The sequence below is a fragment of the Ananas comosus genome, linkage group 22, assembly GCF_001540865.1.
Source record: "Ananas comosus cultivar F153 linkage group 22, ASM154086v1, whole genome shotgun sequence".
Taxonomy (NCBI): Eukaryota; Viridiplantae; Streptophyta; class Magnoliopsida; order Poales; family Bromeliaceae; genus Ananas; species Ananas comosus.
Window position 1 is genome coordinate 5,070,873 of NC_033642.1, and position 26,127 is coordinate 5,096,999.

The window sequence follows — 26,127 nt, forward strand, 5'->3', positions numbered from 1 at the left end:
ACAATAGTAAACAAATGTGACATTGACAATAGAGACAAACTTAGCATCGAGAAATGACTCGTTAAACATGGTTTAACAATTAGTGGAATTGTGACAAGAATGACCTAGAGAGTGGCTTGAATAAATAGGTAGAAATCTATTATAATAGTGGCATTGTAGCTAGTGGCTATACATTTCCTAAGTGGGAATTGGATCGATACTCAAGATAAGTCTTGGCTTGAGGGTGGTAGCTCCCCCTCAAGCGGTGCGTTCCGGAATTGTCACCACGGGGAGTGCGGTCCCCAAAGACGGTCCCTCGGGTCTTGCAGTGCTTAGAGCCTCATCGAATGAAAGGGATTTTGGGTTGTGAGTTATTGGGGTTAACAAGGTTAACCCGTAAGATTGGGTAAAAGCCAAAGTAAAATCATGGAAAAGCATGCATGCATAATCATTCTTTATTTGATTATATATCTTCTGACAGTTTCCTTGCAGGCATAGTATTAGCATTAGCATTGGTTACAGTTTTTCTTTCCTTTGAAATACTTATGCCTAAATAGATAGTAGGTAAGTCGGCGAGGTCGGTTGTCGAACCCACTGAAAACTTCGTTGTAGTTCTCACACCACTAACCCTACAGATCCGAGCCCGAGCGGGGCGGCGGAGGATCGAGGCAAGGGTATTGCGCCATAGCTAGTGGCCACCGGAGTATATGCATTTAGTCATTCCTTTTGTGTACATGTATCAACTTTTATTTTGTTGATCTATAGTTGTAAAAGTTGAAAACAATTCATGTATTTGGGAGAATGATTATGATGTAAAAAGATATTATGAATGGAAGCGAATGGATGTAATAGTTTTAGTTTACTAGTATTTTGTTTAAATGTAATCAAATATTATGTATGGTTGTATGTTTTAGCATAGAGCTTTCGCTTCCGTTGTTGCTTGCCATCGTGCAAGCCTTGTATAATTGCAAATCTATTTGTTTGATTGCTTAATTATACTTATTGTTAGAGCCTTGGGTGGGCAGGGGAGGCCCTGTTCGTTCGGCGTCTGTTGACGTGGCTCGAACCCGACCAAATAGGCGGGGAGCGGGGCGTGACACATGCTACATGTATACATACATCTATATTGGCATCATATAAAGGTTCTTATGCAATATACATGTCCACATCTATCTCAACATCATGCAATAGATATTCCTACAAATATCATGCAATCATGGATCATCATTCCTCACACTAAGTATGAAATTACCACAACTCATAGGATTCTCACAATTCTATACATGATGATATATGATCAATAATAATAGAACTTAGACATAGAATGAAACTCGGCTATTTCGGATAGCACAACCCACCTCGTGGCGTCGTCACGAAGCGGCTAGCCTAGCAGCGCGATTTATGGCCGTCGATTTCTTCCTGTTGATACCAAAATTAAGCCGACCTAACCCACGTATGAGCCAATAAGGACACGTGGTACACCAGGAGTCGGCAATAAGACGCCTGAAGGACAAAAAGGCGGGAACGGTTGAAAACAGGGCTTAACTTCCATGAGGAGTTAGCATAACTTTCATAAGGAGTTAGTATAACTTCCACGATCATGGTTACAACCACTCCCCCCAACTACTTTCAACCAACTAATAATGTGGGCTATAAATAGTAACTTTGAAGCCTGTAATAAGGGTCTTTGTCCCTGCGCACAAAAGACCACCCTTATTTCCTCTACATTTTATCGCTTTTCTAGGAGTAGTCTAAATGTAATCTTTTTCTTTTCCGCATTTACTGCTTTCCTAGGAGTAGCTTGTAACTTAGATCTTTGGAGTTTGTCTGCCCCATGGGCATCACTCCCTTATAGAATATACTTGGAGTCTGTCTGCCCCATGGGCATCACTCCCTTGCAGAATATACTTGGAGCTGTCTGCCCCACGGGCATCACTCTCCTGTTCTTGCGTTTCTATTCAATAGAAAGTCATTTTCGGCTCTTCTTGCCGATCAGATCTCGAGTTGTTTAGTCATTCGGCTCATCTCTCAGCCGAATTCTGGGCTTCCCCTCTCCATTCGGCTTATCCTGCCGAAGTGAATTTACTGTGGAGTTTTTCGAACCCGGCTGATCCGATCCCTCATCGGCCTAATCGCTTGATCCTCTGTGGGCGCATACTTCGAGGGTCATAATCCGCGGCCGCGCATCATCCCGACGCCCTTCTCGAGGAGAATACTTGACCGGGTCAAGGATCGGGACATTCGGCCGCCAACAATTTTTTGGCACGTCCGGTGGGACACACATTTTTAGGTAAATTTATATTTTATATAAATTATGGCTGATGATCTACGTAATAGGGTTGTTCCTAGAAATTCTGGGAGTGATCAACCTAGAGATTCAGACAATGCTGGCGAATGTCAAGCAGTTTTGCCAGTTGAAGGAGAAACTAGTGGACAGTCGGCTCATCAAGAGCCGAGTCTAACTCAGGCACTCGGCCAGATGAGCCGAGTCCTGCAAACTTTAGATCAAAATATCCATCAAAGTACCGCTCGACTAGACGCGGTGCTGGCCGCTATCACGGCCTATAATGAAAATATTGCACGAATAGAGCAATTATTGACTCGAAATGAGCAACCAATGACAGGCTTACAAAGGCCTATGATGACACCAGTGTTGCAAAATCCTGCGACACCGGTAAATGGACAGGCCCAATACCAGGGGGCACCATTCCAAGCGGCTTACAAACCGGCCGTCGTCAATACCGGTCAACAGCCAAAAATTACATGGGGATTGCCACCACCTCCGCCGATGGCAGCATACCAGCCCCAAAATGTAGGGGCTAGAGCTGGGGGGCAGGCTCCAAATATTCAAGGAGCAAATCCCATAGTACAAAACTTCGGACCATTACAAGGACCGAATGCAGCACAAGCACAAGTTCCTTTGCAGGGAAACAATAATGAAATATATGCGCAAATCGAAGAAGCCATCCGAAATACTTTTGGAGTAGGCGCAAGGCCGGCAATGCGGCTTATATTTAGATCACCTTATCCTGCAAATATAGACACAGAGCATCCATACCCGGCAAACTGGAAAATGCCGAAGTTTGATAAATTTTCTGAGGATGAGACCGAAAACACGGTCGAACATGTGGCACGGTTCACGGCACAGTGCAGGGAAGCCGCGACAGATCCATTTTTAAAATTAAGATTGTTTAACACGTCGTTAACTAAAACGGCGTTTACTTGGTATACAAGTTTATCAGCCAATTCCGTCCAAGATTGGGACGAATTGGAAAGAAAATTTCATGAGCGATTCTATAGGTCGGAGCCACAATTATCGGTCGCCGACTTGGCTTTATACCGACAAATGTCGGGTGAAACGGTCGAAGAGTATTTGAACCGTATCAAAATAGCCAAAACCCGGTGCTTTATGAGATTGCCAGAATCAGAGTTCGCCAAAATGGCATTAAATGGTCTGCATTTTAAGATAAAAGACCATTTTGAAGATAAGTATTTTTCTAACCTATTTGATCTAGGTGTTCGAGTTGCCCAATATGAGCAATTTCAGAAGAAAAGTGAGGACGATCGGCTGCAATGGAGCCGATATAAAAATCAAAGCAAAGGCAAGGAGAAATCCTTGCTAGAAGAACAGTCGGTTCAAGAAGAGCCGAGCCAATCGAGTGAAAGTGAAGAATCGGCTGATGAAGCCGAGATATAGCCACTTTCTTTAAGAAGAATTTCTTGATAGAAAAACATTCGGTTCAAGAAGAGCCGAACTAATCGAATAAAAGTAAAGAATCGGCTGATGAAGCCGAGATATATGTGGCTGGGATGATAAAGCGCCGTTTTCCTAAAGCCGACCAAGACCAGCGAAACTAAAGCTTGGGTCTCGGCTGTGCTTTTGAACAGTCGATTTGGCACCAATAGTCATCCGAATGTTCATTCGAAAGACTATTGAGGGGGCATTGTTGATACCAAAATTGAGCCGGCCTAACCGACGTATGAGCCAATAAGGACACGTGGTACACCAGGAGTCGGCAATAAGGCGCATCAAGGACAAAAAGGCGGGAACGGTTGAAGAACAGGGCATAACTTCCATGAGGAGTTAGCATAACTTCCATGAGGAGTTAGTATAACTTCCACGATCATGGTTACAACCACTCCCCCCAACTACTTTCAACCAACTAATAATGTGGGCTATAAATAGTAACTTTGAAGCCTGCAATAAGGGTCTTTGCCCCTACGCACAAAAGACCACCCTTATTTCCTCTGCATTTTATCGCTTTTCTAGGAGTAGTCTAAATGTAATCTTTTTCTTTTTCGCATTTACTGCTTTCCTATGAGTAGCTTGTAACTTAGATCTTTGGAGTCTGTCTGCCCCATGGGCAGACATCACTCCCTTATAGAATATACTTGGAGTCTGTCTGTCCCATGGGCATCACTCCCTTGTAGAATATACTTGGAGTCTGTCTGCCCCACGGGCATCACTCCCCTGTTCTTGCGTTTCTATTCAATAGAAAGTCATTTTCGGCTCTTCTTGCCGATCAGATCTCGAGTTGTTTAGTTATTCGGCTCATCTCTCAGCCGAATTCTGGGCTTCCCCTCTCCATTCGGCTTATCCCGCCGAAGCGAATTTACTGTGGAGGTTTTCGAACTCGGCTGATCCGATCCCTCATCGGCCTAATCGCTTGATTCTCTGTGGGCGCATACTTCGAGGGTCATAATCCACGGCCGCGCATCATCCCGACGCCCTTCCCGAGGAGAATACTTGACCGGGTCAAGGATCGGGACATTCGGCCGCCAACACTTCCGACTGCAGCAAATGAAGCAAAAACAGGGTTTTCTTCACTTTGACCACCACTGACTCAACGGAATCTCAATCCGAGCGATTCTTCGCGTCGGTTTTACCTTCAATTGCGGAAACAAATGATCAATTGAGATCAAAACTCCTCATGATCAAAAATCCTCTTTTGAAACCCCTAAAACCCTCATATTGCATAAAATCCTCTTCTCATGGTAATTTATGCAACAACATGGATTAGAATCATCGAGGGTTTCAATTTAACTCATTTCTAAGGAATTTATACACAACCCTAACCATAAACCCTCAAATCTCTAGGAAGCTTACCACTAAACTAAGCTCCTCCTCAAGCTAATGGTGTAGAAGAAGGAAGCTTCACCTCCAAGTAAACCCTTCTCCACCAAACTCCCCTTCTTGGAGCAACCCTAGGAGAGAGAGAGAGGTTTAGAAAGGGAAGGGGAAACTTCTCTTATGTTGGTGTGGAAAGGGGAAATGAGAGAAATGGGATAAAAACCCATCTATATACACTCCAATTGCACAAATGCACTAAGCCCCTCACACAAATGGCAATTTTACTCAAATGCACGTTTTCCCGTGTACTGGATCCGGACCATACATGCAGGGTCCAGACTCCGAGAGCATCCCAAATTCAAAAATTTTCAAAAATCTCAAATCTTGCTCTCCAAGGTCCCTTTTGGTCCCTTATAGGATCTTTCTAGTATTTTATTTTTTATTTTTTGATTGCGTAATTGAATCATATATGAAATTTTAGTTGCTTGGAATACTTATGATTTACTTAGAAGATAAAACTTGTTATGTTTTTTACACCATTCATTCTCAAATTTGTTATAAATGTCATATAAAAATAAACGCAAAAGAGATTTATTTGTAAGTTCTAAATAGCTTTTTAAAATTTACTTTATTCTTTTTAATTCACTCATTATAACTCTGACTCATTTTGTTGTTTAAATGCTTGGAAGTATTAAATTTATTAAACTATGTGCGATTTTATATTTTTATTAAATCATTATAACTTTGATTCATTTTAGTGTTTTAATTAACTATATTTGATTTTCATTTTAATGGTTATGAGATTCATATTATTAGTAGTTTTACGTAATCTTTTTATTATTCTAAGTTAGAAATAATAATAATAATAATTATTATTAAAACTATTAAGAGTTATGAAGTAATAATATCTAATAATAAATATTTTTAAAAATTAACCACGAATCTGTTAATTTATTTATTTATTTTTTATTTTTGTGTTCACCGTCCCATTCGAAGGAAAGCTCTACCAATCCGGATCTATTTGCATTCCTAATTCCTAAACCCGACTCTGACTAAAATTGGCCAAACTCAAGAACATGAATGGCTGAATCCCACATTCAGACCAACAACGTCCCAAAACCCTACCTGCCTGGTGGACCCTGACCAAGTAGTGGAGAACCTAAATCCCGAAACGAACCAATTCCCAGCAAAACCCTCGCCGTCGTGCACAGCGAGCGGACAGTGGGCAAAGAGGAGAGGGACAGAGGGACTGACAGGAGGTGTGGGGACGAAGACGGTGGCGAAGCGATCGAGCAAGTACCTGGAGGAGGCGCTGTACCGGCGGCTCTTCAGGGGCGGGAGCTCGAAGCAGAGCGTGCGCGCCGAGCTCGAGAGCTTCCTCGACAGCCGCAAGCGCGTCTTCAAGTGGGAGGTCGGCGTCTCCGTCCGCAAGCTCCGCACCCACAACCGCTTCCGCCCCGCCCTCAAGGTCTCTGTCTCTCTCTCTCTCTCTCTCTCTCTCTCTCTTACATTTGTTTTCGCTCGCTCTGCTTATTAGCTGATTAAGACCTACCTGCTTTGAGATTTTGGTGTCTGACAGCACTTGCTTTCTGAAGCGCTTCTGAAGGCCCAAAATATCTGAAAAAGCTTTCGATGTTTCCTCCTTCCATGCTATAAAATTAATTATCGTGGGAAAGAAGCATGCGGTTGCGTGCTTCTCGGGTGGCAGTGGAGTAGGGAAGATTGAAAGTGGGACATTTTGACAACACAATCCCAAAGTAGGCCTAACAATTCTAATTTGTTGGGTTTCGATGTGTTTTTTCCTTCTTTAGCTATAACTTGTCTTGGTAAATTGATTCTTAAACTAGTTCTGGTTATGTTCTTGTTTTGATCCTGGAATCCAGAATTTTTCGATTGAATCATTCATTTCCAGTTGGTATTGATAACTGTGTGGACTTTTATCTGCTATCCAATGATTTCTTAGCTCCGATTCTTTCATAGTTTAGAGTTCAATCCTCCGGAAGGGTGTGTCCTGATGGGCAGGACTTATAGCATATACGACGGTACATTGCTGTTCTTAAGTAAACATTTTAAATACAACACTAACAAGCGAGAGAGGTCGTATCATTTAATAACTATATTTGCTTTCGCAACATGTAGCATTGCTGTTCTCGAGTAAGAGTCTAGAAGAAAATTTCTTATATAATCTTACATCTGAATATTTCTCTTTGCATGTTTGCTCGACCATCTTGATATGAGTACGCACTATATGTTTGTCTTACGTGCTTCATTTTGACAAGTGTGGAGTAATATTAATATCCTATTCTTGCTGCTGCCGCGGAGTTAGAAAGAGAGGGTAAAAACAAATTAGCGCTTGCAGTTTCGTAGGGTCCAACCCACTGGTCATTACACCGCTAGCGGTTGGTCGTCACACCTCTAGCGTGAGAAAGAGAGGGGGCCTCCCAATGAACTGTAAGTAGTCAGTTGAATTTACCTATGCGTTCCTCGTCTCTAATCTTTTTCTTTGTTGCTTCAGTAGAGAGATTTCATTTTGAGACTAATTCTTCACTGGGACTATTAACAAACTCTAACGGTATCGATTAGCAAGAATACAAGCATTCTTGAGTTGAAACTCTTTTCCTCCCTATTACTTTTTACAAGATGGCCTGAAACAAACTAAATTACTGGTTTCAGGCAATTTTACGTGGCTTTATCAATGGATATTCTTGGTTTGTCCTTATACTTATTCCATATATGGAAGTTGGTGAAAAAATGTAAAAAAATGTTTTCATTTTCTTGATAGGTTCACCGCAGTACTTGATTGTTCTTACTTACGTTGGATTTCTTTGACCCTAACAGCTTCTCATTTCTCAGAAATCATCTTATCCCTAAAGTGAGAAATCTGTTCTTTATTGCTATTCTACCTGCTCACCTCCTCTTTCATATCTTCGTCTTCTTCACCCTTGGAATCTATGTTGATCAAGTGCAAACTAGAGAGAGGCCTTGACCTTTTGCATAAGTTTCACTTATTTTCATCTTGAGAGCATTGTCAATTTTCGTTTTTCTATTTACCTGCCTATTTGATGGGGAGAAGCTTGTGTGCTTTAAGATTCTATTTGGGGCTAGGGGGGCATACTCTTAGACTGTTGGATATCCTTTAGAATCTCTTATGCACCTAGCAAAGGCCCGAGAGGCCCCAGTTCTCTTGGGTCAACCTGCTATTAAAAACCATGCAACATAGCTTTATGAATGCTGAATAAATCAGCTTGTTCATTTCTCAATTCGGATTACTGTTTCTTAGCTTGTTTTAATTTAACACTAGAAGCCGCAATTATTTTCTGGTATTTTCTTTGGGCCATGATGATGATTTTTTTCCTTAAATTTTCTTGCAAATGCAACGATCACTCCTCTTCCAATCCCTTATTTATGAGTGCAGTAACTGCTGATAAAGTTGGCAAAGCTCAAAGCTGGAAAGGCAAGCCTTGTTGTTAAGGGCTTCATGAAATTAGAACAGTGAAAATTCCTGATGGCGGTCTCATACAAGTGAATCTATTGGAAAATTGCTCTTCTTAAATGTCAAGTTTATTGAATCTTTTGCAGCAAATTTATTGAAGTCTGAATGTGCCATACTAGTTTAATTCTTTTTGTAGATTATCAAGTCAAATATGAAATAAAAAGGTACAAATATATGGAGAGCCTCCTCAACTATAGGCATTTTGAAATAGGCCCCCGAACTTCAATGTTTTTTTATTGACACCCCCTCAACTTTCATTTATTTTGGTTTGAATTATTTGAGTCAATTGAATTGATGATTTCATTAAAATAAATGGCTTCATTACCAATTGATCATTAAATCCGCAATTCCTTTAACTGAATGAGTTGCTAAGAGTTATTGTGGTTTGCTTCAGCTTCCCTTCTCTCTTTTCTTGAACAACCTTTTCACATCACAAGCAAAATACACATTTTTAAGACCCTTTTGCCTAGGTCTTTTTTGCTATTGATTTGTTGCTGGGAGCACTCCCACTACTTTGACCTTTTCTTTAAATAAATTTAAATTCTTCAGCATTATCTTCATCGCCACCATCACCATAGCCGTCTATCTCATCAAATTTGGATGACAAAGGATTCTTTCCCTCGCCGCTTCTTTCTTAATCATAAACTCCTTAATTTTTCTCGCGAACATGAGGTGGACATTGGGCATGCTTTCGCAATTTGAAAGCCACCAATAATGCGTTGTTTGGCTTTAAAAATGCCACCTTTCTTTACTTTTTCTCAAAAATTACAGATCAGGTCATTTCTATTTTTGGGATCCTTTAAATGTGCATATTTCTATGTGGGATCCTTCTTGAATCCTTTAGAATCCATTCAATCAAGTTACAACAAGCCAACGATAACTTTAGAGAACAAGAAACAACAAAAAATAGAGAACAATTCTATTAATTTAGAACTTGGACATAACGTCAATTCAAAGTTGTCATGCATTATAAGAAACTGGAATGTTTATTTGAATGGTTTGGACACAGTATGCAATGGAATTAGAAATTACTAACCGACATTTTTTTGTTTTTTTTCATCTTGGATAGCAAACACAATGAAAACATGATGGACACGACTGTGGAGTGTCCCTCTAGGACATGGTGTCCGACATGACGCGACTTAGACATGGCAACATTTTGCTGTGTCCATGTTTCTTAGGTGTAAATCATGATGGGTTGCCTCATTTTAGAACATATATGCAAATACTTTTTTTTTGTAAAAAAAAAAAAATTGAAACCTTTGCTTGCAAAGGAAGAGAAAAAATTATTTTTACAATAAACATTTGTGATGTTGAGATGGATCAGTATTTTGTCTTGCTACACTTGGATTGTTTTTAATCTTTTTAAGTTCTGGAGTTTGTCAAAAATTTTTCTGTACTTACTAGTAGGTTTTAGGACACTTTATAGTTTCACGGAATATCATATTGTTGTAAGGAATATTTTCTGATTTATTGATGCATAAATTGCTGTTTGAGAATTAAAAAGAGAAACATTTAGCGACAAAAAATAGATTAAAAATCAAGACCTGTTATGTCATGGAATGTTTTTGCAAGAAATATCTGAGCTTACAGTGATGGGAAAAGGGCTTGAGCTTAAGATTTCCATATTAGTTCATCAAGCTTATATGTTTCGCTATTTATATCTGCAAACTCTTTCATACTCAGTCAATGGCTTAACTTGGTTTAATGCACTTAGAATCCCGGTGTAGATTTATTGCTATGTTTACAGGATGTTCATTTAAGAGAATTTATCATTTTCTGTGTAGTACTAAGAAAAAAAAAAAAAAACTGTTGTCCATGTGTTTTCAATTTTCTGGTTGGTTGCTGCATTTGTTTTGGTGTTCTTTGCTGGTTGGGGCATGTTATCTGTGAATTTGGACTCTTATAAACTGTCTTTGACCTTCAGGTCGTACAGATGTTGTTGCTGAAAAAAAAATATTGTGATTTAGTTGACTAATAACGGAATGTCGGTGTCAGAGGTTACTTTCGTGGGAACCCTATCTATGTTTCCTTTTAATTTTTGAAGTGTACTTTGTTGTTTTCCCTCTGTAGCTTGGGAACTGAAGTAAAAGAGAATGGCTTTCCACATAACCATGTAATCATATTAGTGTTTTCAGCTTCTGACTCACCTATATATAGAGATTTCATAACTATCTACTGTTCCTGATCTAACTATTTAGATTTTTCTCTCTGTAGCTTTCAGAAGTTATGGCCAGAAGAGGCATGAACCCCACAGTGAGCGATCAAGCAATCCGTCTAGATCTCTATGCCAAAGCCAGAAGTATTGCCTCTGCTGAAGAGTACTTCATCAACCTTCCGGAAACTTCCAAAAACCATCTTACTTACGGCGCCCTCCTAAACTGCTACTGCAAGGAATTAATGACTGAAAAAGCTGAGGCCCTCATGGAAAAGATGAAGGAGCTTAGGTTTGCGACGAGCTCCATGTCCTATAACAGCTTAATGACCCTCTACACTAAAACAAACCACCCAGAAAAAGTTCCTAGCATTATACAGGAAATGAAGGCCGATGATATTTTGCCGGATTGCTACACTTACAATGTATGGATGAGGGCTCTTGCCGTCATGAATGACATTTCTGGGGTAGAAAGGGTAATAGAAGAAATGAAAAGGGATGGTCGCGTCACTGCCGATTGGACCACCTATAGTAACTTAGCTTCTATATATGTTGATGCTGGCATGTTTCAGAAGGCTGAAAGCGCTCTCAGAGAGCTCGAGAAGAGAAACTCTAGTCAAGATCTTGGGGCCTATCAGTTTCTAATAACATTATATGGCAGAACTGGAAATATAGTCGAAGTTCATCGTATTTGGCGGTCTCTGAAGCTCGCTCACCGTAAAATGGTCAATATGAGCTATCTTAATATGATTCAAGTATTGGTTAATTTGAAAGATTTACCTGGTGCGGAAGCATTGTTTAAAGAGTGGGAGTCTAAGCTCTCAGTGTATGACATCCGTATCGCAAATGCTATGATTAAAGCATATATTAACGAGGATATGTTTGATAAGGCTGTAGCTCTTAAAAAGCGTGCCAAAATGCGGGGTGGAAGACTTAATGCGAAAACTTGGGAGATATTTATGGAGTATTATTTGAAGCAAGGGGATTTAAAGATGGCTCATTGGTGTTGTGACCGTGCGATTAAGAAGGGGCGAAGCCATGGTAGGATTTGGGTGCCGCCTGGGGAAGTTATTAAGACAATGATGGGTTACTTCGAGAGTCAAAAGGATGTTTCTGGTGCTGAAAAATTCATTGAGCTTCTAAAGAATGTAGAAGCTGAGTTGGGCTCAGAGGTATTCGAAGCACTTATACGAACATATGCAGCTGCTGGGAAGAAAAGCCCAGGGATACGGCAGCGGTTGAAGATGGAGAACGTGGTTGTGAGCGAAGACACGGAGAAGTTGCTCGATTCTGTTTCGGCAGAGTGAGCTTCATGGTAAACAAGTAACATATAGGGTGCTACTTGTTTTTGATGCTTGAATCTCATTTAATTTTTTGAGAAACATTAATATGGGGAAGCCCAAATTCTGGTGTCATCAAATTTGCTTGTATTTAGCTGCATTTATCTGCAGTTTCCGCCGCCTTTTAGACAATGTATGGCATATGCCAGAGCGAAGGTTGTAGCACAGTTTGTTTGTTGGCGCCTTTTTCTTTCTAAAAATTTGGAAAAAGTTTCCGGCCTAGCAGAATAATTTTTTTTTTTTTTTTTTTTATGCTTTTGATCTGTAAACTTAGGGCTTATTTAGTATCGCTGCTGTGTTTTTTTAATTATTTTAAACAAAAAATTTATGTGAAAGGATATGAGAGTGGATGGTGGATTGCTGGAAGTTTTTATATCTATCTGAGGTGTTAGTTTGGTAAAACCAAAAAAAAAAAAAAAGGAAGTGTCCAATATTTTCTCTGATTTTTTTTCTTAAAAAAAAAACTTGTAATCTTTTTGCTCTGTAAAGTAAGCTTATCAACATGACAACAATATAAATGTTCATCTGCTAGCACATCTATCAGACTCGCCTGCTTTTTGTGTGCTTTTGTGATCTTTGATGATTATATCGGAATAATCATGTTCTTAGACTTTCTAATCTTGAATGGTTTGTCTATGGACGTCACTACGAATGGTCTGTCTGTCGACATCTCTGTTGACACCGATGTAACTGTTCGCCAAGCTTAAATGGTTTTGTCTGAATGGGCGTGGAGTGCCGCTCCCCAAAGTACTGGATATTGTATAATATCAGTGTTCCGTTTAGCTGAAAGAAGCATTAATAAACTACTTAGCACATGCTCCATTATAACAACGCATCTTATATTTTCATTTCATTATAACCATTATACTCTATACAAATATATAAATAGTGAGTTTGTCGGTGCCTGGTGTTATTCGCTGAATTAAAGCTCGCTTCCCCTCAGCTATTTTATGTCATTTCGTATCTCTTCTGTAGCTCTCTGTTGCAGCTCCTAGAACCTACCTCTTCTCTACTGCAACCCTAGAACCCTACCCCTATCCTCTGCCCTCCCTGCAGGTCTCTTCTGCAGCCCTAGAACCCTAGCACTACCCTCTACCCTCCCACATTCTTCCGCTCCCTCCCTACTCTCTCTATTCCCCTCCCGTTACATGTCTCTTTCTAGGTTCTGAGAGCTTCTCTCTCTTGCAGAATAATGCCACTTGATCATGGGAGTGCTGGTGATGATTATCCTTATTGCCAGTCGGTGATCAGTGATGGTTGCTGATGGGATTGCTTGGCATTAGGATCCCTAATGCTCCTCCTTTGGTAGATCTGCAATAATAGGATTACCTCTTATCATCACTATCTATAGTAAGCCTCTCCCCCCTATCTTCCTCTTCCTCTCCCTCTCTTTCTCGCCATCGGAATTTGTGACTACTCTTTGGTAGGTATGCAACGATAGAACTATCCATTTATCATCATTATCCATAGTAGCTTCCTCCCCTCCTTTTTTTCTCTTCCTCTCTCCTTGCCGCTGGAATTCTGACTGTTTGCAATGATAGGATTACTCATCATTGTCTATGATAGCCCCTCCCCCCTGCTCAAGGAATTCTACACTATCACACTTGCACCACGTTATCAATAACAAGTCAATCACATTTTTTCTTTTCAAACAAAAGTACAATAAAAATATTTTTTTATAATCATGATGGGACATATATTCCTAAACGGAGATATTTGATTGGTTTGTTACGTCACGTCACCAATATACCCGTTGCATTCTAGAATTTTCCCCCCTGCTCACCTTAGTTGGCAAAAATTGTGTCTGCTCACAATCCTATCCCTCTTTTGATTATAAATAGGGATAATGCTCCGAGGTGGACATCCACTGCTCCCATATCCAATTTTCAAGTGGGTTGAACTAAAGGCCTCCTTATCTTAACTTGATTTATTTAAATTTTATCTCTAATTTTTTTTTTTACAAAGATATATAAATGTTATTAATATCTTTATTTTTTTTTCACATGTAAACAACACGCTCTGTGGAACTAGACGGTGATTGTCAAAATTCTGCTTGATTCCCTTCTCCTGGTGTCTAGTTTGTACTTCTTGGTGAGTGTTCTCTCTCTTTGGTATAATATATTGCAAGTTCTATGGTCGGCATCTTCTTTTGTGAATTTTTATCTCAATTGTTGGCTAAGAAAAGTATGGTAGAATGGCCGCCCTTTTGGCAACCTCTGCAACTGCTAGACATTATCGAGATTTGGTAGATGTTTACATCATGATCTGAAGGGCCTTTGGTTTGTTAGAATAGATGAACAGTCTGTTTGCATGGTGCATATTTGAGTTTTATACATTTTTTTGTCATGAATTTCTTTTAGACTTACATATATTTATATTCTATATCTGTATATCTATATCTATATAAATATATGAAACGTGAGTTTCTGTACAAGTGGTGGAAGAGAGCGGGAGCCGAGCGAGGGCGCGGGTGCGCGCGCGGGAGCGGGCGAGGCGCGGGCGGGGTTTTTTTTTTATTTTAATTTTTTTTAGGGATTGAGTTTTTTTTAATCCAATCTAATATTTTTTATTTTATTATAAAAGTTTTAAATATATAATTTTTTATACGTGAATTTTAAAATCTAATATATAGAATGGTTAATTGGATGTAAAAATAAAATTTTAAAAGGTTGAATAGATGATTCAAAATAATGCGTTATTTAGAAAAATGTTATACGATTTTATTTTGATTTCAATATCAAACTTTAATATTATATTACAATCTGGTAAGCGATCAATTTTATATCTATAATTTTTGAAATATTCAAAATATAATTTGTCGACTCTTAATTTTAATAATAACTACACATTATAAAATTTGTTAGATAGTTTAACATATTTTTTTTCTCGAATAAAATGACTAATTGAATAAAACAGATGGATGCTCAACTCTATCTTCTTTTGGAATAAATTACACTTTTTTGTCTTCAAATTAGTAAGACCCATGACAATTGTTCCAAATATTTTCTAAAACAAATATTGTGATCAAATTGCTTACACTTTTGATCTTCAAATTATTAAGGCTTAGTTTGGTATTGAGGCCCATAAATGGAATTGGGATAAAAGTATTTAGAGATATGCTTCTATGTTCTCCGATGGAACCGCAGAAAATATATCAATCGTAACTAATTAATCGCGAAAATATTACGTAAGGAAACAAACAAGCTCTATTTTCCAATCGTAGTTTCTCACCACACGTAACGCAATCTCCTTGTAATAGCAAACAAAGCCTAAGACCCGTGACGATTATTCCAAATATTTTTTAAAACAAATATTGTGATCAAATTGCTTAATTAAATATCATTAATATGTATATATATATATCATATTATGAATTAATTATTTTAATTATTTAATAGTAATATTATTGGCCATTTACTTATATATATAGAGAGAGTTACTTTTTTTATGATGAATAAAGCTGGATCTATTAGATAGTTAGAATTGTATAAAAGATAGAATATTCGATCTTAGTGATTATGCCAAAGGCCCGATTGGAGTCCTGCACTTCTGTTTTAATTATATGTCAAATATAAATTTATATTATATAATAAATTATTTAAGTATTTTATATTATATTTATTTTACACTACTAATTATTAAATATTTTATTAATTATTTAATATTCTATATGATGTATGAAATATTAGTATATACTAAATGCATTAAATTAAGCATTCTCTGTACCGAGTGTATATATGCGTCGGGTGTATGTGTGTACATATATCATATATTTAAAATATTTTAATAGAGATTTAAAAATCTAATTTATTCAATAGAATTTAAATTATTAACTTTGTATGTTATATATATTTAATAAAATTTTGATATCAAAATATTTATCATCTAATATAGGTTGTGGTGTATAGAATGTTAATATATATTATGTGCATGTAAGGATTGAGAATTTGGCAGTGCAGCTAAACTCTCTATTGACGATATTTTTGTATGTAATTTAATTACATAAGTACTCGTCAAGTTTCAGGAAAAAACGAATTAGAATGGAGATTTTACGCGATCTTTACTTTTCACTTAAAGTGAATAGTAACCCGGGTTTCCGGAGAGGCCAATGAGTATAGATGGCTACTGGCGCGTATCAGACTCCGTTCATAGTGATCCAATAACTCGTTTTCGACGGTTCGACTATCCTGGAACATTTGGCGTTGACGGATTTTAGTTTTGACACATGGATTTCGAGAAAACTGGTTTACATACATTTTATGTATTTGTGTGTGGTTTTGCCTTTTGGAGAGAGGATGGGTTTCGTCGCGAATCTGCGACCAAACCAGGCGAAACAACATCGTGAGTTTGATGCCCCGATCGTGTTGAATGCGTTGGCGCAGTCCGTTCGCAAATCTGACAGACAGATCTCTCGAAAATTTAAAATATTCGCCGAGGGGTTAAAAGTGGCAAAACGAAAAAGTCGCAAAACTTCCTATATTTTATGCACCGTTTTGCGTGATTTCGTTTGCCGAGGTGCGTACGCAAAACACGCCCACTGTGAGGGACTTAGTTAAAATAGTCATCGTTGGAGGACTATCATGCAGATTTACAATTTGCTTATGTAGAGCCATCTAGGGTTTCATCATGCAAAGCCTAACCTTAGCCCTTTAACTCTCTCAGCTGACCTCCCCAGCCGCCAAGCACCTTCCCCTACCCTCGCCGCACGCGCCTCGGCGGCCGGCGTTTGCCTCCGGCCGCCGGAATAGCCTACATTGCCTTCCTTTCGACCAAGCACCTTCTATCCCTGCCCGTGGTCCAGCCAGGGTGATTCTCACCCTCAGGCACCCCCTCTGGCAGCGGCCCCGACCTCCGGCGACTCCCCTCGTTGACCGCCGCCGTCCCCGTGCGCCGCCGTCGCCATCTGAGCTCACTGCGACCGAGATGACTTAGCTCAGGCCGAGCCCAAGCTAGACCTAAGCCCGCGCGCTACCGCCGCCTGGAACTGGCAGTGCCGCCCTCCCTCCACCTCCGGCGACTCTGCCCGCCGGTCGCCGTCGTCTCTGCAGGTCGCCGCCGCCGCTCCCAACTCCCTGTGGCCGTCCCGAGCCAGCTCAGGCTAGTGCGGCCGAGCCTGGCCGTGCCGCCTTCTCAGCTGCCGGCCGCCAGCTCCACCTTCTCCTCTGGGCTCCAGGTGAAGGCCGCGCCCCTCCCTTACGTGCTTCGGCCATCACCGTGGCTGAAAAAGCGATATGAGCCCGAGATAGGGCCGTGCTGGCTTAGCCTCTCCAAACGCCGCTACCGCTACCTCCTGCCGCCGACCGGCGTGAGCGTCGGTCCTTCCTGGTCGACCGTACTCGGTTGCCGGCTGGGCTGGAGCTAGGATCTACAGTAATCGCGCGGCTAGGGCATCGTTGCTCGCCGTCGTCGCTGCCTTCTGTCGCCGGCCGACGCGAGCCCTGGCCTCCCTTCGTCGCCCGCGCCCGCCTACCGCCGGTGGGCTCACCGCCGAGTCGCCGCCGGCTGTGTCATGGCCCACCATTGCTCGGTGAGCTTTATTTTAGCCTATTTGTGCACTATTTGGGGTTGCATTCACTGTTCCGGCGACCCGGGGTTGTTCCGATGCCTCCGGAGGTGAGCACGGTGATCGTCGATCAGTGCTGATCATAGTGCTCACCTCATTTGGGGTCAACGAGCATCGGATGAGCAAATTAGAAGCGTTTTGGTTTCAGCACGCAATGTTCGCTGAACTTCGAGTCGCTCCCGCGCCTCCTACAGTGGACAGCCATGCTTTGAATCATAAGCACGGCCTCCGGTACGTCTCGGCCAAGCTCGAAAGTCCTCGGTTTGCGTTATCGGGCCGTAAAACCCTAAAAATCACATAAAATGATGTGATTTTATGCAACCGCAGGGGCTTATATGCAAATTTTACGTTTCGTGGTTGTTGTGGGCAGCGTGTGCGGGCATTGGGTGACCTCTGGACTAGTTGTCTAAGGTCCAGGCCTTTTCGGAAATTGGATGTTGATTTCCGGTGCGTTTTTCGGCGAAATTCGCCCACGGAACGCGATTTCGGTTCGGAATTCTTCCGACGGTGCCTCATGGTAAATTGTGTAGTCGATGAGCCTTGTTGGCTGATCACTCGCGTCGTTTCGAGGGTTCGGAAACAACGGGTGAGCGACGGTGGGTTCCGGTGTCAAAATTGACATTTCCGGGAACCCAGATTAGAACGATTATCCGACAATAATCGTTTCGATGTAAGAAGATAAGTTTGCTGCCAAGTCACACGAATAATTGTGTTTAGTGGCAGCGGGTGACTCGTAGCACGAGTCGGTGTGTTCCAGGACAGTTCGTGGGTCCCGGCAGAATCCCGGTGCAAGTTTCGGGACTTCCAGCGTGTTACGGCAATCGGTTTTCAGAAACCGATTCCCGTGGATTTATTGGTGGGGATTGTAATTTAGTGGTTCGTATTTGTGGATTGGATTCTAACCCGGTGGACCTTTCGTAGGTCTGGTTGATATTCTTCTGCAGTCGGGAGACCAGCAGTGCATTCGTACAGGTGGGTATTTCGATCCGAAGTCGGTATAGTGGTGCACGCTCGATGACGTTCTCTCCACCCTCTCTTTATTATCTTGCATATCATATTATGAGCTTAGCACTCTTTGACTTCTTACCTATTGCTCTACTCGGTTACTGTCCGTATTTATCATCATAATTTAGAAGTAGAGTGGACTATCTGTGGTGACCTATTCGGTCGGTTCTGTGACTCCTGTTATTTGATGATCTATGAAGTCGGTATACCCTGAGGGGTAGGATTGTCAGCTAGTTGCCGACGGATGATTATAGATTACATTGATCCATGATCTGACATTTTTGTGACCTAGTCGGTCGGTTTCTTGTATCTCGTATTGTGACCTATTTGTCGGCTTATGTGCATATATGTTAGTTGACATTGAGTGGTCGATACTTGTACACCTTCGGAAGGATGTTGAGTTGTTCCATCCTAGTTGACCAAAGTGGTCGGTACTTGTGTTCCTTACGGTTCGATGACCTATGGGTCGGTGTACCCCGATGGGCGGTGATTGTCAGCTAGTTGCCGACGGTTGGCTATTGAGCATATTAACATCAATCGCGACATACTCATTCGCATTTCACGAACACCAGCGGTCGATCCATCGCGACCATATATTCTTTTCCGAAAATGTGGTTGGATGTGCCAACCCGTGAGCCTAGCGGTCAGAACTGGATTATATGCAGCCCTTAAGCCCAGCGGTCAGAACTGGGTTATATGCAGCCCGTGAGCCCAGCGGTCAGAACTAGGTTATTTACAGGTAGAGTGGCAGTGGCATAGGCTTGAGATCTGCGGATCGTCGTGCCAGATTTCTGATTGGGGATTTTTGGGACTGATCATCCGGTTGATGCATACTTGTTCTTTGTTTTGTATTACAATAACGGCTAGTTATATTCCTATATACTGTTGTTTACCCATGCATCATTGCTACTGTAGTTATGATATTGATGTATGCATCTGTTCTATTTTATAGTAGCGGTAGTTACATTTTTTATTACTATTTCCTTTCCTTCCGACATATTAGCTACTGTATTTGTGATATCTATCTATGACTTTGATGATCTCTTTTTGCCGCTGAGTACTACTCGCCTTCGTCGGCTTGCGGTACCCATTGAGAAGGGAGACATGTGTACATGTTCTCACCCCCGATCCCCTTTTAGGTGACGCCACAGGTCCGAGTCGGGACGATACGTGAGGTGCGCATCTTAGCTAGCGATAGAGCTATCGGCCCGCCATTTTGGTTAAACTCCTCAAATCTGTCTTTTTAATAATTGACATAAACATTATGGTTCAGTGGTTTAATTTAATTGAATTCATATGGTTTTTATGAGTGTAATAAAGTACTTACGGATTTCTATGAGATAATAAATGGTGTTCTATCCTACGTGGAAGCGTGTTTTAAAAGAAAAAAGTTTCCGTGTGAAAAAAAGTTTCAAAAGGATTTTCTGGTTTACCTAGTTATTAGTATTTTAAAACGAGTTTCCGGGTAGAAATATTTTAAACTGATAGATGTGGATTAATGGATATTTGTGATGAAGTGAATGTGGATGTGAATGGTGTATGGATATGTGGATGTTCATATGTTATAGTTGTATCTTATACTTGTGCGACGCCGTGCAAATATAGTAGAGACTCTGTCCGTGTAAACAGTGGACTCCCTATATTTATAGCGGATCTGGCATATCCTAGGGGTCAAGATTTTTTTAAAAAAAAATTTAGGCACTTCCGCTTTGATTTTTAAATTAAAAAGGGACCCCGGGGGGTGACAGTGCATGTAACTTTTTAGCTAAAAAAATTATTTATAGAATAGTTTTCAACACAATTAAATTTGATTAATTTTTAAATAAAGTTGTTAGAATAATATAACTATTCAAAAATTAAGAAAATATTAATAAAAGAGTTATTTTTTGTAATGTACATAATACTATAGTTGATAATGTATTTATTTTATTATAATTTTTTAATTTTACAAGTTTAATAATTATATATTTTAATTGATTGAATACGATCTATCCGCTACGAAGCGCGGGCCCTGCATCAGTATAATTATAAAAGTGACAAACAATTTGGGTTTGTCAAAATTTCTTCTAGAATTACTACTTTTTTTTTCTAAAGTATATGTATATTTAAAATACCCTTATAGATTTTTTGACATAATATAAAATTATAAATTAAATTTTAAAAATGAAATAAACTTTAAATAACTCGACTATAGCTTTTACTACTTTGTTTGCCGAATCAGATGATTATAATTCACATAAAATTAATTAATTTATCAAAAAAATTCACAAATAGTATAATTTTAAAATTTTATTTTTTTTTAATTCAAAGCCTGCGTCACACACGCATTTCTACTATTGCGTGTGTGTGCGCATCTTTTGAGACGCACCATGTTTTTGTTGCTGGATTTCACTCTGCAGTGTCTTAAACACACAATTCTTTTGTTGCTGGGTTTCACTTCGCAGTGCCTTAAACACGGCCATTTTTTACTTGCTGGATTTCACTCTGCTCTGTCTTAGGATTCGTTAAGGATAGGGTTTTTTTTTTGCATTTGACCTCCTGAAAAAAATTTATTTTAAAAATAGGCCCAACAAATTTATATTTACAAAAATAGTCCTAGTCGTGCCACGCAGGCGCCATATCAGCGCCCCATGAGTGGGGCTGGGGCCAGTTTGTTAAGTTGAACACTAAATACGGTGAATGGTTCACCGTGTTTGGAAAAAATATAGTATATATGTGTTGCATTGCGAAAAAATATAAGTATTGAAAGGGGGGGGCGGGATATAGGTATGAAACACGATAAACCATTCACCGTGTTTGAACACGGTGAATGGTTCACCGTGTTCAATTTAAAACCACGGCACTGATGTGGCGCCTACGTGGCGAGAATAGAGCCAAATTTATAATTATAAATTTGATGGGACTATTTGTAAAAAAATATATTTTGAGGGGGCCAAATACAAAAAAAGCCCTTAAGGATAAAGTTTAGTAAAAATGATAAACCTTTGGTAGAGATGCATTTTGTAAACAGGCTCTCTAATCAAGTTGCAAAATGGCTAAGCAGCGTTTGGTTCAGTGTAAAACGAATCAAAAAATTATTTTCGGTATGAAAAATATTTTTCTGCTTGTTTGGTTCATTGTAAAAATATTTTTCTGTAAAAGTATTTTTTACAGATTTGAGAAAAAATTGAAGTTTTTATTTTCTATTATTTTTCTGCAGAAAACAAAAACTCAAACTACGTAAAATTTTTTTCATTCATTTTTTCTTTATCCAACCAAACAAACGTTGATTTTTTTTTTTTCAACTAAACAAATATTGATGGAAAACTTTTTTTTTTCTATAAACCAAACACTATAAAACGTAAAAAAAAAAAAAATATTCACCGAATTATTTTTTTGTACGGAAAACTATTTTTCATGATTTTGCGTAGACCAAATATTAGAGAAAATACTTATGTCTAAATCTGATTGTAATTAAAATCTAACTAATTTAAATATAAAAGATAAACATGAACTTACAGATAAACACAAATACACAAATAAAAGATTTGATCTTTCCAGAAGCGTGCAAGGCTGGCACTGCCCTAAGGCGTATTTTCGTTCTTTACATGCGAGATTAACCGAAATTCTTTCTCCTGCAAGTACAATCACGGGTGGTTTGACGATAATTCTTTTTACACCTAGTAGATAAGAAGAATATAAAAATAATATGAGATGAAAGAGTGGTTGGATGATGATTAATTATTTTTTTAATATCCTTCCACTACTCTGATCAGAGGAGGAAAGGAGCTTGTATAAAGAAAAAGAAATTCCAGCGTTCTCTCGTTGGGAGAAAGAAGCGGAATCTGCCTAAGAAACAGAACGGAATTTTATTTGGCGCAAGAATCCCATTACATTTGTTTATTGCTAAGGAAGAGAATAAAATAAATAAATAATAAATAAAATAATAAAAATAAATAACAATAAATACTAAATAAATAAAATAATAAAAATAATAAATGATAAATATTAAATAAATATTAAATAAATAAGTTCAAATTTTAAATAAAATTAAATTTAAATTTAAAATTTTTGAGTTTTTCACCAACAATTTTTCATAAAACTAAAAATTTTAAAATAAAAAAAGATAAATTACTAGGTGTTTATACTATTCAATGGGTGAGGAGTCTTTAAGAAATTTAACTCCACTGCAAAGAGCTTGTAAGCAATTTTTATCAGAAGTAATCGGAGTGAATAAGGTCTTGAACTGCGTTCCTTTGACCATGACTTCAATTACCACACACAAAGTATAGAATTTTTTGTCGCAAGTATGTGCGTTAATGGTCATACGCAGTAACTTAATTTTTCATTAGAATTTATGTGGATAACCCATATCTCATAACTGCAACCATATACGGATATTTTTATATAAGTGGTCTCGTCCAGAAATGTATGTAGAGTCATTTCCTACAAAAATTATTGTCTTAGATCCCATTAAGAGGTATTGGCTCAACCTCAACCATTACACAGAGCAGTACTCACCATAAGGATAGGATTTGAGCTAAAACTCTTCTATAAAATCTATAGAAAGTGCTTTTTGACTAACCTGGCAGCTTATTTTTACCACATTGAATCTTCATCAAGGGATTTCTTATCACAAAGATTGGATTCCCATTGCAAGAAGGCTCTTCATGGGCAAACTCTCATCCCCCTCAGTGACAACTAACACTAAGACCTTAGTCCTATTTAGACCTTTCGTCAAATAATCATTTGCAAGATTCTGTTCAGATCAGATAAAGCTCAAAGAAATAACATTATGAGAAGTTAGTCCTCTAATAAACCTTTGTCTCAACTTAAGTATGTCAGTTAGTCTTAAAACTTACCAATTTGGTTTACAAACTAAATAATAAGATAAAAAGAAGTGAAAGCATGATAGCAATTATAACAACCAAATTTATCAAGCCAATAAAAGAGCCTCCCCTTAGAGAAATTACTTATATCTAAATCTAATTGTAATCAAAATTTAACTAATTTAATTATACTAGTTATAGTGTACGTGCGATGCACGTCATATTAAATTAAACATAATTTTATATTTATATTTTAAATTTAAATAGTTATTGGTGGTATGAGTCTATTTATCAAAAAAAAATTTCGAACTTTAATTTATCTTTCGATAAGTTTTATCAAAAAAAATTTTCAAACTATAAACATGATAAAAGAATGGATGATAAAGGTGTCCGTGGACTAGCCGATCAGGTCGATTTTGTGCAGTTGATATACTGTACCCAAACTCTAAAAAAAAATGGTTAGGAAAAAAAAATATATACTCTATCCATTTAACTTCGGATCGGATCCAGGCCTGGTTACTTAAGTGACTAATATACCCATCTGGCCTATTTTTGCGATTCTACGACCCGTTCAAGACCGGATACCGGTCGGGTCTAAATTAGGTACGGGTATCCGTATAAATATATTTTTTTGTACACTTTATTAAATAGTCCGTAGACAAACTATAAATCTTCCCCTTTAAAAAGAATATAAATTGTAGTAATTATTAATATTATATACTAACATAAAAAAAAGGAAAAAAAAAAGGAATTAGAAAATTTACTAAATAGAATATTTATTAAAAAAATTAGATAGTCGATTATAATTGGAGAAGGGATTTGAAAAAAAACTCACTCGTGCCACGCCTATAGAGAATTCATATCGCTGACGATGATAATGGTAGAAATATTGTTTCATAAAAAATTCTTAGGCGGAAATTTAAAAAAAAAAAGAGTAAAAAAAAATAGAAAAAATAAATGAGTAAAAATGCGGCTACGGTTTAAGTGTTTCACTAGAATGAAAATACATAGAGATCCCTTATCTATAAGTCTTATTAAAATTAATCCCTCAACTTCAAAAGTTCAAATCTTTTTTATTTACTATCGAATATTTCATCGGGTCCAGATTTGAAAATATTCCGTGCCCTACCTATTTAAAAGTTGGGTTCCGATCGGATCCAAATCGGGTATAGGTATAAAATATCCGAACCCATACCTAAAATTTTAATGGTTAATTTTTTTTACCCATATACTATCCATTTTTTATCGGACTCGGTTTGAGTCTGAACAAGATCCGGGTAAGATATGATATATCAGATATTTTGTACCGTTTTAATGGATAAAGATTAATATTTTTTCTAATATTTTTTCACCTACTCTGTGTGAACAGAAATGTAAGGACTGAGATTTTTTCAGTGTAGCTAAACTCTCAGTTGACGATGTTTTTGTGTGTAATTTATTACAAAAGCACTCGTCAAGTTTCGGGCGAAATCGAGTTAAAACGGAAATTCTACGCGATTTCCAAGTTTCACTTAAAGTGAATAGTAACTCGATTTTCCGGAGAAGCCGCGGTGAGAAGTTGGCTTCTGGCTCGTACCGGACTCTGTTCATAGCAGTCCAATAGCTCGTTTCGACCGGGTCAGCTGTTCTGGAGCTAATGGCGCTGACAGATTTTGGTTTTGACACACGGATTTCGAGAAAATCCAAAAATACATGTTTTATATGTATTTATGTGTGTGTTTCCTTCTATTCGAAGAAGGTTGGATCTTGTCGTGAATCCGTGGTCGATCAAGACGAAACGAAATCGCAGCTTTGTTGTCTCCGAGGTGCTGATCGCACCGGTGCAATCCGTTCGCAAATCTGACGGACGGATCTGCGGAGATCGCGCGTTGATCGAGGAGAGGTCGGTAGTGGCAAAACGGTATTTTCGCGAAAGTCGCGATATTTTATGTACCGTTTGGCGTAGGATCGCACGTGGAGGGGCGTTCATGCGTTTTAGTCGTTCGGTGAGGGGCTCGGATTGAAATTCGAATGTTTGGGGGACCTTTTTGCATGTTGCGCCTTGTATATAGTTACTCTTTAGGGTTTTGTCTCACCTAACCCTAACCCTAGCTACCCTAGTCGCCCCAGCCACCTTCATCTCCTTCCCCTGTACCTGCTGCGCGTGCCCAGGCCGCCGCCGACCGAGCCCCGGCCGGCCAACCACCGCGGCAGCCACCACCTTCCTCCCTCTCCATCTCTTTCTCTCTCCCTCTCTCCTCTCGGGTTGTGTGAAGGCCCGGGGCTGTGCCTCCTGCAGACCCTCCCCCTGGACTTCACCGTGCTCCGGCGAGCATCCCCGTCGACCGCCGCCGTCGCGCGCGCCGCCGCAGCCGCTCCAGCCGCCTGCAGCAGCCCAGGCTGAGCTCAGGCCGAGCCGGGTTGCCACAGCCGCCAGTGCGTCGCCACCGCCTGGAAACCCTCCCGTCGTCTTCCCCCGTGCCCGGGCGCCCCTTCCAGCCGGTCGCCGCCGCCCCGACGCGCCGCCGTCGCCGCCTCGGCCAGCCGCGGCCGCCCAACCCGAGCCCGAGCAGAAGCCGTGTGCGGCCTCTTCCCAGCGCCGCCGCCACCTTGGGCCACCCCGGGGTAACTCCCCCGACCTCCTGCAGCCCGCCTCCGCCGTCCCGGAGCTCCCCGGCCGCCGCCGTGGCCGCAGCAACTCCTGGAACCCGAGCCCGATCTCGTGCGGGCTCGG

General features: G+C 39.7%; 1 protein-coding gene and 1 long non-coding RNA gene across 3 annotated transcripts; both read left to right on the top strand.

The window, feature by feature from the left end:
* LOC109727541 (pentatricopeptide repeat-containing protein At1g60770) lies at window positions 6,096–12,269 on the top strand (the record flags this gene model as incomplete). Its single annotated transcript, XM_020257683.1, has 2 exons — window positions 6,096–6,518; window positions 10,761–12,269. Coding segments are annotated over 2 exons (1,668 nt in total), but the record flags the coding sequence as incomplete, so codon positions are not given.
* LOC109727071 lies at window positions 12,808–19,989 on the top strand. 2 transcript variants are annotated; one of them, XR_002220719.1, is made up of 3 exons: window positions 12,808–13,388; window positions 13,880–14,129; window positions 19,746–19,989. It is a non-coding gene; the product is annotated as an uncharacterized LOC109727071 (long non-coding RNA). The 2 variants fall into 2 exon arrangements; XR_002220718.1 differs by lacking the exon at window positions 12,808–13,388 and having other exon boundaries at window positions 13,752–14,129.